This window comes from Seriola dumerili, unplaced genomic scaffold (genome assembly GCF_002260705.1).
Source record: "Seriola dumerili isolate Sdu_G_001 unplaced genomic scaffold, Sdu_1.0 BDQW01000149.1, whole genome shotgun sequence".
Taxonomy (NCBI): domain Eukaryota; kingdom Metazoa; phylum Chordata; class Actinopteri; order Carangiformes; family Carangidae; genus Seriola; species Seriola dumerili.
The window spans coordinates 8,661,936-8,673,409 of NW_019174404.1; the positions used below are offsets into that span (position 1 = coordinate 8,661,936).

Here is an 11,474-nt window from a genome sequence, read left to right on the forward strand (position 1 = left end):
CAGCCCCACATGGACTGCAACACATACAATTGGAACAATGAATAACAAAAAATGTCTTTCCTTTTAGATCAATTATGTAGGTAAAAACAATGGTCAAAGACTGCAGACTGGGCCTTTAAAAGACCCAAATCAGATTTTTTTTTTTTATTGCTATGTTCAGAATGTAGCTTGACAAGTACCCTCATATCCCCTTCATTTAAAACATTGTGGCTTAAAAATGTACTATTTCATTCAGAGCTGTGAGCTCATTAAAATGGACTGTGACTCAATCTGCACCTTATGGTGCTGTTTTTTGTGATGCATAATAATAAGAGTAAAAAAATTGTTGAGTATCATTTGTTTGCTGTTGTCATTAATTTGTATAAAAAATACTTGAATCTTTTACATGTCTGTGCAAACTCCTAACAAAAATGTTGAGGACAAATTGATAAAGATTCTTTTAATAAATAATTATAGTGGGAAAATGTTATCCACTTCAAAATATAATTGCCTCTCCAGCTTTCTGACTAGTGTAAGGGGTCACTGAATTCTTGGCATCAACAATGATTGGTTATCACAAAGAAAAGAAGTACATTAATACTGCAGTAGCATAAAAACACCTCCATATCTGAAATCTTTCATGTGGCTTTAGTTAAAATTCTTTGGAGAAAGTCAGGAGCATGTCAAGTTCTGTGGTTTCTTCTCAAAATAGTTTTTGTGACTGAGGCATAAAAAGAGCCTGTACCAAGTTGATGAGTCTTTTGAGATTCAACTGTTGTGAGACTTCCTGAGCTTCAAAGACTTCCAAACCAGACTTGACAGCTCATTTCATGCAACTACTGCATTTTTATGACACTGTAAGCAATTTTCACGCCAGAGGCATTACAGCTTTGTTATGTAAATACAGTACATGTGGGTGAACAAAAAAAGAACAGTAAACGGTGTATTCAAGATTATTTTAATATTATTAATATGTATACTTTAGGCTTTAGAAATATAACTATCAATGACAAAACTTCCACTGGAGTAATGGTAGTTTGCTTAGGCCCCCATCAGATCAATTAATTACAATATACACATTATGATACAGAGCAGATTTGAATCTGAAATAATATTAAAATAAATGCTCAATAGATAAAGGTTTTAATAGTTTTTTATCATTTTCTTCACCTACTGTATTAGCCATCTGTGAGTTCTGAGCACACCCAAAAATGTAAAGCCATTTTTCTTCTAATAAACTAATTTAAGTGCAAACAATTTTTTCTTTAAAAAGACTATGATTGCAGCATCAAGCTTTATAGATTCAGATTTCAAGACTGAGGATGTTAAAGCCGAGTGTAACAAGGCAGTCCTCAACCCTCTTTTTTTGTTCCATTAGAGTAGTTATAAAAACAAACAACAAAATAACTAACAAAATCAGTGCAAAGTCGTCGATGGGGAGATTCTACTCAAGAAAAGACAGAAGTGGAGGGTGAATGTGGATGGAAGCAAAATTTTCAGATGCTCACGCACTTGGTCATAAAAGAATAGTTCACTCAAAATTCATGTTTTAGTCAGTAACCCTGAGCCACGACTGGGCTACATCACAAGGTTAAAAAAGGGGTATACACAAATTATGAAAATTAAATGAACTATCCCTTAAATCTCAAGCCACAGTTGTCTGGTTTGCATCTAACAAAGCCAAGCCTTAATTCCAGAGGGGACAACAGTCTGATGAGATTTGACATGAAAGAAAGATTTTTTAAAAATCTAAAATGTGTTAAAACTCCAGAGAACAATAGCACATTAGCGCAATAGTCCACAAATGCACCACACCTTTTCTTGCTTCATTCCTCCTCTACGTCAAGTGAGTGATAAACAAAAACAAAAGAAAAGCCATAAACAAAATTGGGAAGGAGGAGGGGTATAAAAGAAAAGGAAAACTTGCAATGCTTGCAGGGTGAAGAGCAGCATCAGACTCTGGGTTGCAGGGTTCTTTAGCAGCAGAAATATTGTGGCTATACTACTGTTCCACTGGGAGAGCTGGCTTGGTTTTGGGATGACAATAAACCCTGGAAAAAGGAAAACAAGGAGATTTGCATTGGGAAAGTTCACATACTGTAGCAAAAAAAACAAGCAACAAATAGCTCATTAAAAATTAGCCTCTAGCTTCCTCTTTCCATATCCCGGTCCCCTGCACTTAATTAAAAGGCTGTGCGCAGCAGTCAAAGTGGATGCCGAGTGTACAGTGTGAGACTAATGCCGTCTTTGAGAGGTTTGCTTGATCAAGGCACTTCAAATGTACATGACCAGACCATTGACTTATTTTTCAGCCTCTTAATCTGACCTTTGAGAGCATTTTCAAGGGCAAACTAAATCAATTATTAGATTTTTATTGCCTTTCTCCTATTATGCACTTAATCCTGAACCCTATGAAATAAGGTCTGTTCCAACTCTTTCCTATTATAAAATACTCATCACGCCTTCCCCAAGACTGACCTCAACCACTGCATTTTCTGCTTCACCACTTGTTTAAATATCAAGTGGTTTGTATAAATCATAATCTATACCCACTACAGGCTGTGGTAAACTTTTTCCACTGCCCCAAGCTGAGTATTCAATTACTTTTGCATCTTATTTGTTCCATTTTCTTGCAGAGAAGCCATTAGAAGCAATACTTTGGTCAGACAATCCCACAAATCACCCACAGTAACCCTTACAAGACAGTAGTCCCATATATTATTATTGGACAAAAGGTAAAAACAGTCAAATGTCTGTACTGGTTAGTGATTAAAAGTAACGGTCTCATTGGACTGACTAGCCTTCAAACTGCTGGTTATGTTCAAAATGCAGACTTACATGTGCCTCGTTCTGGCAAAAGCTCTCAAAACACAGACAAAGGCAAAGTATACAAGGGTGTATACACATATTAAGCTGTAAGCATGTAAGAGACTGCAGAGATTCTTTGGGCAAAGTGGCCATTTGCATAAAAGCTGAGAAGTGAGTGTGTATGCAGATGACTTCTTGGCTATGCTGCTATGCATTGTGGAATGATTATGATGAACCAATGAAAACACTTCATATGGATTAAAATCCCCCCTTCCCTCGCAGGTCTACACAGGAAATCCTCCTTATCAGAATGTATTATATAACCACACTGTAATTCTGTCATAGCATTGGTTATATTTGAAACTTAAGCATACTAGGTCTTTCACTGTAAAGCAGATGTACATTAAACAAAGTCTGATATGTTATTTGCCTGCCTGCAGAGACCGACAGTCTGACTATAAAAGCTAAAAATGTTATTCCAAATGTCCATAGGTTATTTTAAGCTTTCAGAACATGTGTTGATTTTTAGTTACAGCCCATCAACTGATTTTAGGACAGCTAACGATTGACAAACAATATTATCACTTATAATTCCCCCACATTTCCTACATTAAAAAGAACTTACCACTTTGCCTGGCCTCGCCCATGTGCAAATAAATCCCTCCTGACAAGCAGTCACTAAACAGTCCTCTAAAAATATGAGTACAGTCAGTCTCTCGTGTGCTATCTTTTTACAGATGAGGGGCTCAAGGAGGGGCACATCCTCCATGCGCGGGCACAGCAGAGTACCCAGAGTCTTAGCAGGGTCTGTTTTGGTTTTTGTCAGCAGGTTGAGCTTGTCGCTGCTCTTACTGCTGATGTGACCCATGCTGTGGTTGCGTTTGTGGTCCTTCTCGTGGTGGCGCTCCTTCCTATCATGGAGTGACAGTGTGGCAAACTTACTCACACCTGTGGCGATGGCACTGTCCATAATTCCACTGCCGATTCCACCACCGCTGCCAGCCTTGTTGGCATTGTTTGCCGTTGTTGTGGTGCCGGCTGAATGCGGTAGGCTGTTGGAGCGTGGTAATGTGGTCGAGAGGGAGTTAATGCCAGGAGTATTGGCACCACTGTTGTTTCCGTTAGTAGTGTTACTAGAGGTGTTAGTGATTATTGTAGCACCCGCAGGGGGGCTCGTAGCATTCATCACGTTAGTGTGCGTCCGTGTCCGTGAGAGTGGAAGATGCGGGAAAAGGATATCCTCAGTGAGGTCCCATAGGCACAGTTGAGTGTCCTGGCCCACTGAGCCAAACCGGTATGTCACACTAACAGGCCGGCTGTCCGTGGAGTTGCGCTTGGAGAGTCGAGACTGTGTACTGTTGGCCCGGTCTCGTCCAAAATGGATCATCTGATCCTGGAAGTCCTCGTCGCTGCCACTGAACTCCATTGGGTCACTTTCTTCCACGCTGGTGGTGTAATGATCAAATGCCACCACACTCACCCATGACTTGTGCCCATGACCTCGGGCAATGACTCTGCAGTCCAAGAAGGACCACACAGTCACTAAATCGTCCTCTCCACCAGCAACTATGTACTTTCCATCAGGGCTCCAGCACACACACAACAAGCCACCAAAGTAGCTTTTCATGGTGCCATGAAGCTCAACAGCATCAAAGTTGAACACCCGTAGGAAACCGTCTTGGCTTACACAGGCTAGGAACTTTCCATCTGGGGAGAAGGCAAACTCATTCAGAGCCCCCTCACCCACTGTCCATTTAAGGAGAGGGTTCCTCGTGGATTTACTCTTACATGTGTGTACAGAGTAGTTCTCCCCCTGTTTGAGCAGCTGGTAGTGTGGTGCTGTGGTGCCACAAGTATGCTCCACGTTGTACAGGTACATATTCCCACTGGCATGAGAGACCAGAAACAGGCTCTCAGAGCCTGGCACCCATTTCACACATGTTACTCTGGACTTGTCTATTAGTCTCTGTCAGGAAAGAAGGAAGGTTGAGATTTGAGAGACAGACAGGGAGGGAGAGAGTGGAGAGAGAAAGGGGGTGGGGACAATGTCAGTACAGTATCATCAGAAAACACTTACAATTTCACAAAGAATGCTCTTGGTAATATTTCATTCAAAGGTGCTGAGCAGGGAAAACACAAAAAGTACCATGAAGAACAAGACAGGGTATGGGAAATCCTTTGAACACACTGAACTTTTTGCCATTCATACTGCTAAACTTAAACAGCACAGTACACGTAATTGTGAAAATTCACTGCCTCTCCTAATTTTTCCTTTACTAACCAGCACCTGCTACTTGTGGAAAATGTTGCACACAAAACTCTTCCAATCTACTGTCTATCCAGCAGAGACCTACCTCTTCATTGAAGAGCTTGCTTGTCTCCTTCTTGATGGGGTCAATGAGCTGTACCTGTCCTGCAGAGAAACCCACCAGCAAGGACACACTCTCTGCCGTAGCTGTGAGGTGGTTGAAGTCATGACAGGTGGGCTGCGTTCCCTTGTAGATGCGCTTGTCTATGGGCTTGCTCAGGTCAGCAGCCTGATGAGAGAAAGCATGAACACACATGTGGTGAGTGCAGTAATATTTCAATATCTAAAAAGAGTTTTTGTACTTTGTCACATGACTCAAACTGTCAGTAATAAACCATTGGAGCTGACTGTGCAGTCATATTGTTTTTTTTCCTTGTACTTTATCTCTAAACACACCACCACTGAATTTAGAGGAGCTGAGGTGGTCATGTTGATTCCACTGATAATGAAGACCTCCATAGATCAAGTGTCTTGTAACCAAAGTGAACACGCAGTGACATCTGAACTCAAAATAGCACTGCGTGATTTTTAGCTGCATATCAGATAGCTGTCACTGAGCAAAAATGAGGACTTACTTAAGTATAAGTAGGTATACTTAAGTATAGATGTACACCTTTTCACTCTTGGTGGGTAGATGCTTACCATTGTACTGTATGATGAAAAGTTTCTTTTTTATGTCAGGTAAACAGTATTTTACAGTATTTTACAGCTGTGAACAAGAAACCCCAAGCGTATACTAAACGTTCCATTGTTACTGATTTATAGTTTACACTACTGGCAGAATGGAAAATTCTTTGAGTGTAAGATGATGACTCAGTGGCTCCTCTAGAACATTTAGATGTGACATTGAGTTGTTTATGTCCCGTCTCAGACACAAAATGTCAAATCAAGTCACAAAAGTAGTTTAAATCAAGGGTCCGGTCAAAAACACTGATCATAATAGCATGCATTGTATTAGGTATTATTTTAGTGATTGGCATTACCACCAAAACTGGTACATAATAAGCTTATGTCAACAGTAGTAAGAAGCGAGGTTACGGATATACACACACAAGAAATGATAAGGTCATCGTGAGCAGCTAGATTTGTTAACTGCTGACTGTAATACACAGGACAGTCTTACTACATTTTTTACTTTAAACCTGTAGCCATGTATCTGCTCCAGCAAAACTTTACCAGAGAAATTAAATTACCAATCTCTTTAAGCTGTAACTCATCAATGGGACAAATAATCGATAAGATGATGTATTGTGAATGTAATCTTGTGATGTGATTTTGATACACTGAAAACAAATATCAATGTCTTTATCAGGCATGTGACTAATTTGCTTGTACCATTATAACTCGCCATTTCCTGTTAAACTTAAATTGTGAAGATTAACAAGCCTAGAATTCCTGTTAGTTTTGTCTTTTACTACAAATAATCCTACAATTCTTCTAATTTGTGGTAGTCCAGCCAGTCTATTGCTGATTTACACTTGAAATTACACACATGACAAGGACATGATTCTGTGTGGATATTTAAAAGGCTATGACACATCACTTCAAGTTAGCAGTCAGCTGCTTTCAATCAACCTGTGATGTCCAGTCAGCTGAATCCATGTTATGGCTTACTTGTTAGTGACTCAACATCTACACAGACCACAGAAATATACTTTAAAGGAATAGATCCTTCATGAATGCTTATAACCTGTAAATTACAGAGCATTTCCCTACAAGCAGAACAAGTCAGCTTAGTTTGATCAGGTCATAGATTTTGTCCAGACACATCCCAATCCCAAGAGTTGAGTGTTATTACACAGAAGGATGACGGCAGCAGTTAGCTTGCTAGCCGAATGACCGTTCATACACTGAATCGGCATCACTGCGATGTGTTCACACCTGTCAGTCAAAGGGCGTCGACAGGTGTTGTGGGTGGTAACGTAGAACTGTCACTATTCACCGTTACAGCAAAGATTTCAACCATGACAACTTAAATAACATCAAAAGGATAACTTAACCCTAATGATCGTAAAACCAGCCTGACGAAACCGACGATACCATAAAACTAAAATAGTGTCACAGACTGGGGACGGAATTTAGCCCCTGGCCTTGGTGTAGCTGCTGGCTTGCTAGTGTTAGCCAGTCGCATTGGCTAGCTAACTAGAAGGCTAGCTTCATCATAGCTCCAAGCTAACTAGCTGCCAGCTAATTTGAAAGTCAAGCACCTGCCAGTTATTTAATACAGCCAATGTAAGCCTGATGTTCAGCAACGGCTCAAATGGCAGTGATGTATTTTAACATGCCGTATCACGAATTTCCGTTGACATTAGCCCCGCTAGCACGCTACCTTTCTAACGCCTTTGTAGATGTAGAAGTAGAGCTCACGGCCCACATTGAAACAGATCCTGTCGCCGTTGCCCGACTGGTCGTTGACGTTCACGAAGGAGACCTTGACGGGGTTGGAGCCTTGCGAGTTGAAAGGCACCCTGTTGGGACGGCTGTATTCGGAGTGAGTGAGGAGTTTGTAGACACCTTCCCGAGTAGTGAACTGAGTTTTAATTTCGTTCATCTCCTTCCCTCCTCCCTCCGCCGCCATCTTTGAAATTAACATTCATCCCTTTCCCCCAGGCCGGATCTTACGCACGGAGGGGAGCGGGCCATGGAGCGGGCTACTACTCTCCCGTTCCCCCCAACGGTTTACCGGGGAACTGGTGGAGGAGGTTACGTACTGTAGCTGCTTTTGAATAAGTTGTTATTATAACATTATCTACTTTAACTATATGTAACAGATATTTATTTGGAAACATAAACTATTACAACAGGATACCCTAACTTAGATTTTACATCGGTGGCATAGGTTAGATATATCAACTAAATCTTTCTCAGCTTTTTATGATTTTAAAACTCTATTACAGGGTTAAGAAAATGTTTGTAAAAATTACTGTCCTTGATTAAATAACGGTAAAGCTGAATTAGGCAACAAAAATAACATTTTGGACAAACAAGGATGTCAATTAGCAGCAACCAGGACAATAAGAGTTTTATTTTGAAAAAAACAAACACCGGACGTATTATTTTGTTAAAATGTTCAAACTATTAGCGTTTTTGAACTCGTGTCAGCGCTGTGTACCGTGCCCACGCTGCTTACCTGCGACCACACTTGCTCGCATCATATTAAAGCCACCTGCTACTTACCTGTTAATTAATCTGCAAGTTCGCTACACAGCAACATTATTTCAGTATTTTACTTCTTTGTGGTCCAGAGAAGTTACAGGCGCCAAATGTCATGGCATGTAGAAGAAGACGACAACGCTCACTTCCAGGTAGGTATCAGTATTCTTTTATTTTAACATTGTGTAACATGGGCTGGACGATTGATTTAATTGGTATTTTTGTACTGCATGGCTTTACGTTCTAATTTTATTTAATACCTTGTACCTAATGTTTTGCAACAGAAAATTCAAATGTATGTGTTTTGGTGTATTTTTGAATGTCATTAGATGCATAATTATTGCACTTCAAATTAATGTTTTGTTTTTTTTTCCATTTTAGGTCACAGTGAGAGACATATACCCAACAACGTGGACCAACTTGCTTTCAAATACATGGTGAGATGAGTTAAGCACATTAAATCATCATATTTGAGAATGATCAGGTCTTCTATTCTCTGAAAAAGTTGTAAATCACTTGCATTTAATCTCTATCTTGCTTTGACATATAAATGTGGACTTGAGTGACTGGTGTTTTCTGTCAGGAGATGTGTAAAATGGAGTCCAGCACTGATACTGACTCAGAAATCAGTCCAAGATGGTCGGACACCAGCACTATGGTATTGCTTTTGTACAAACTTTGTACACACAATGACACAATAAGTACAAGTGGAGTGACAATATTTATATGGTATAAGTATATATTAAATGGCTTAAAAAGAAGTTAAACCTAATACCAGATATAGAACATTGTCCATTGTATTTCACCACCAATTTAGTTTTGAAATGGGATCAAATTTAATTTCTTCCCCAGAAACTTGCCCTATATACCCATTATCTGAGTTCCAGCGTGCATTGAGCTTTTTAATTTAAAAATGAATTACTGTCTTGTCGAAGCAAAAATCACTGAATTCCTCATGGAACAGGGATGTGTGAGCAGTGCACCAGAGCGTGGGACATTGCGTCGAACACTGTCACTGAAGCCTGCAGCAAGGCATGGTTGTTATTCTTTGGTAAGCAGTCTGCATTCATTAATTGATCAATTTTTGGTGCAAACATATCCTGTTCTTCTAGGCGTTTATGAATGAATAAATAATTACAATTTCACTGTAGTTTATGGACCCGTATGATGGGAGCTCTGAAGATTCGGATGACTCAAACATCGATTTTGGTGTCTCCAGGCGAACAAGGCACCAGGGACAAGGAGGAGGGGGATGTCGGTTTTCAGGCCGGAGCAGGAGATTCATCCTTCATAACCCTGCTTCTGTTGCTCTCAGAGAAGTGATGAAAAATGGGATGAGAGATCCTGTAACAGAGCAGCAACATCTTTTGGATCTCCCGATGAAATGCGGGAGTGATTCTGAGCTCTGGGTCTGTGAGCTTGACACTCTGCCCTCCCACAGTGACAAGGATAGTTGTAGAGATCTTACAGCAGAAATGGCAAATGATTCAACAATGCATCCCCAAACCATGGATATCGAATTGCAGCTTGATGATTCAGGCTTGCATGCCACAAGATCCTCTACACCTCACACATCTGGACCTCTCACCCCAGTGGGAGGGAGCTCGTCCTGGATGCTGGATAGCTCTACTGAGAGATCCCCCAGCCCATATAACCTCAGATCTCTTTACAAGAGAAAGCTGGGGCTCCCTGGAGCAGAAGTGGTGGAACTGGCACAAAGAAAGAGGCAGTGTGTCGTCAACATGGAGGACAAACAAGAGGCAGGGGACTCTGCATCTGAACCATGTTAGAGTCTTTATGACCATGGACTGACAGAATGAAATACTGTAAATAGTTACTTTATGCACTTTGGTTTATTTTTCTACCTCCAGTAATTTTGAATGTCTCACAGGTGTCACACATTGTGCTGATCGCCTCTTTTTGAGCAATAATGATTTTTGTTTTGTTGGGAGGAATTACCCTAGTAACCTGGCCCCCATGGTAAAACAATGTACAACCTATGCACTGGCAATGAAGAAACTATACATTTTTCCAATAAAAGCAAAACCATATGAAAGAAAAAATGATGCAGCTTTTTTTGGGTTCAAATTGTTAAATAAGTATCTAGCACTGCACTGGATAGTAAAGTTTCAGTCTGATTTTTAAGATGGCATTCAGTAACTACATCTGAATTTTAGTCACAGGTGCCCCTTTTAAAATCTACATTTTGTTCAATTGACAGGCTGTTCAAATGTACTTTCTACAAACCAAACCAATCTAAATGAGCATAAAATAATGTTAGACATAAGTATTCACCAGTTTGTCATTCCTGTTGCTTTGGCTTTATGATTGGGGTTGTCTTACTGGAAAATAAATCTTCAGTTATCATAGCCTGCAGTGCTGTAGATTTATAGGCCATGTAAATTCCCTCTTGGAAATCAATGTAGTGCCTATATTTCAAAAGACATTACTTAATAGACTAACTTAATTTTCCTCAGTCTTGGTGTCAACGGTGTCATGGTTTTTCCATGTTTGCTGTAGACAAGACCTTAAACCTTAAATCCATTCACAAGCCTTGAGAAACTTCCTCATATTCGTCTTTTCCTCAGTAGCTTGCAGTTACGTAGTTTCATTTACTCCTACGTTTAAGGTTTATCCCTCCAACCAGCAGGTGGGAGCAACACACACCTTCATCTAGTCTGTGAAAATCTAGTATATGAAAATATTTGGGTATATTCTGTGCAATACTGTTCAATATCAGTTTCCTGACCCTAATTTAATTTATAGAAGCTAAGATTGGTATTCTCATCAGAAGTTTCTTGAACAGTGACAAATAATCTATTCTCACCAAAATGGCTTCAGACATATTTCAATTAGGACAGACTTTCCTTGTCCATCATGTCAGTTTCCTTTAGTATAAGAACAACTATTAACATTATCCTCTCCTCTTTGATCCTGTCAGTAAATTTGTAATTGACTTTGAAGTTATTCTCAAGAAGTCTTTGGTAGTAACACAGTGATTGAGAGAACATGGACACAGTATGAAAGTAGGAGTCTCAAAATGAAATAACTCTGAGGAGAAAGTCTGAGGATCAGGTAATTGGGATATTTAGTGTGGTTGACCTGAGGGGTATGCAAACCTAAACTCCACTCTTGTTAATTAAAAAGGGGACAGTAAATACCATGTATGATACTGACTTTAAATCAAACATTTACTAGTACACAAAGACCACTCTGAAGTCATTAA

General features: G+C 39.9%; 2 protein-coding genes across 2 annotated transcripts; one reads left to right on the top strand and one right to left on the bottom strand.

Moving 5' to 3' along the window:
* Nucleotides 1-866: 866 nt before the first annotated feature.
* On the bottom strand, nt 867-7,688 carry wdr20 (WD repeat domain 20). Its single transcript, XM_022750229.1, has 4 exons — nt 7,425-7,688; nt 5,142-5,324; nt 3,413-4,753; nt 867-2,030 (listed from the first exon to the last, which is right to left on the bottom strand). Exons 1-4 carry the CDS (start codon nt 7,686-7,688, stop codon nt 1,977-1,979), a joined length of 1,842 nt encoding a protein of 613 aa, XP_022605950.1. The 3' UTR covers nt 867-1,976.
* A 620-nt stretch (nt 7,689-8,308) lies between these two features.
* Nucleotides 8,309-10,111, top strand: LOC111226094. The gene is made up of 5 exons (XM_022751185.1): nt 8,309-8,400; nt 8,630-8,685; nt 8,832-8,906; nt 9,213-9,299; nt 9,400-10,111. Exons 1-5 carry the CDS (start codon nt 8,364-8,366, stop codon nt 10,036-10,038), a joined length of 894 nt encoding a protein of 297 aa, XP_022606906.1. The 5' UTR covers nt 8,309-8,363; the 3' UTR covers nt 10,039-10,111.
* The last annotated feature ends 1,363 nt before the right edge of the window (nt 10,112-11,474 follow it).

What these genes read in the sequence shown, in the direction of transcription:
- wdr20 (XM_022750229.1), bottom strand. Translation starts at nt 7,688, where the DNA reads ATGTTAATTTCAAAGATGGCGGCGGAGGGAGGAGGGAAGGAGATGAAC. An exon ending in GCAAGCTCTTCAATGAAGAG is followed by an intron (nt 4,754 to 5,141) that starts GTAGGTCTCTGC and finishes CTTTCCTGACAG; the next exon opens with AGACTAATAGACAAGTCCAG. An exon ending in GGGCGAGGCCAGGCAAAGTG is followed by an intron (nt 2,031 to 3,412) that starts GTAAGTTCTTTT and finishes TCCTTTTTCCAG; the next exon opens with GGTTTATTGTCATCCCAAAA.
- LOC111226094 (XM_022751185.1), top strand. Translation starts at nt 8,364, where the DNA reads ATGGCATGTAGAAGAAGACGACAACGCTCACTTCCAG. An exon ending in ACGACAACGCTCACTTCCAG is followed by an intron (nt 8,401 to 8,629) that starts GTAGGTATCAGT and finishes TTTCCATTTTAG; the next exon opens with GTCACAGTGAGAGACATATA. An exon ending in GGCATGGTTGTTATTCTTTG is followed by an intron (nt 9,300 to 9,399) that starts GTAAGCAGTCTG and finishes ATTTCACTGTAG; the next exon opens with TTTATGGACCCGTATGATGG.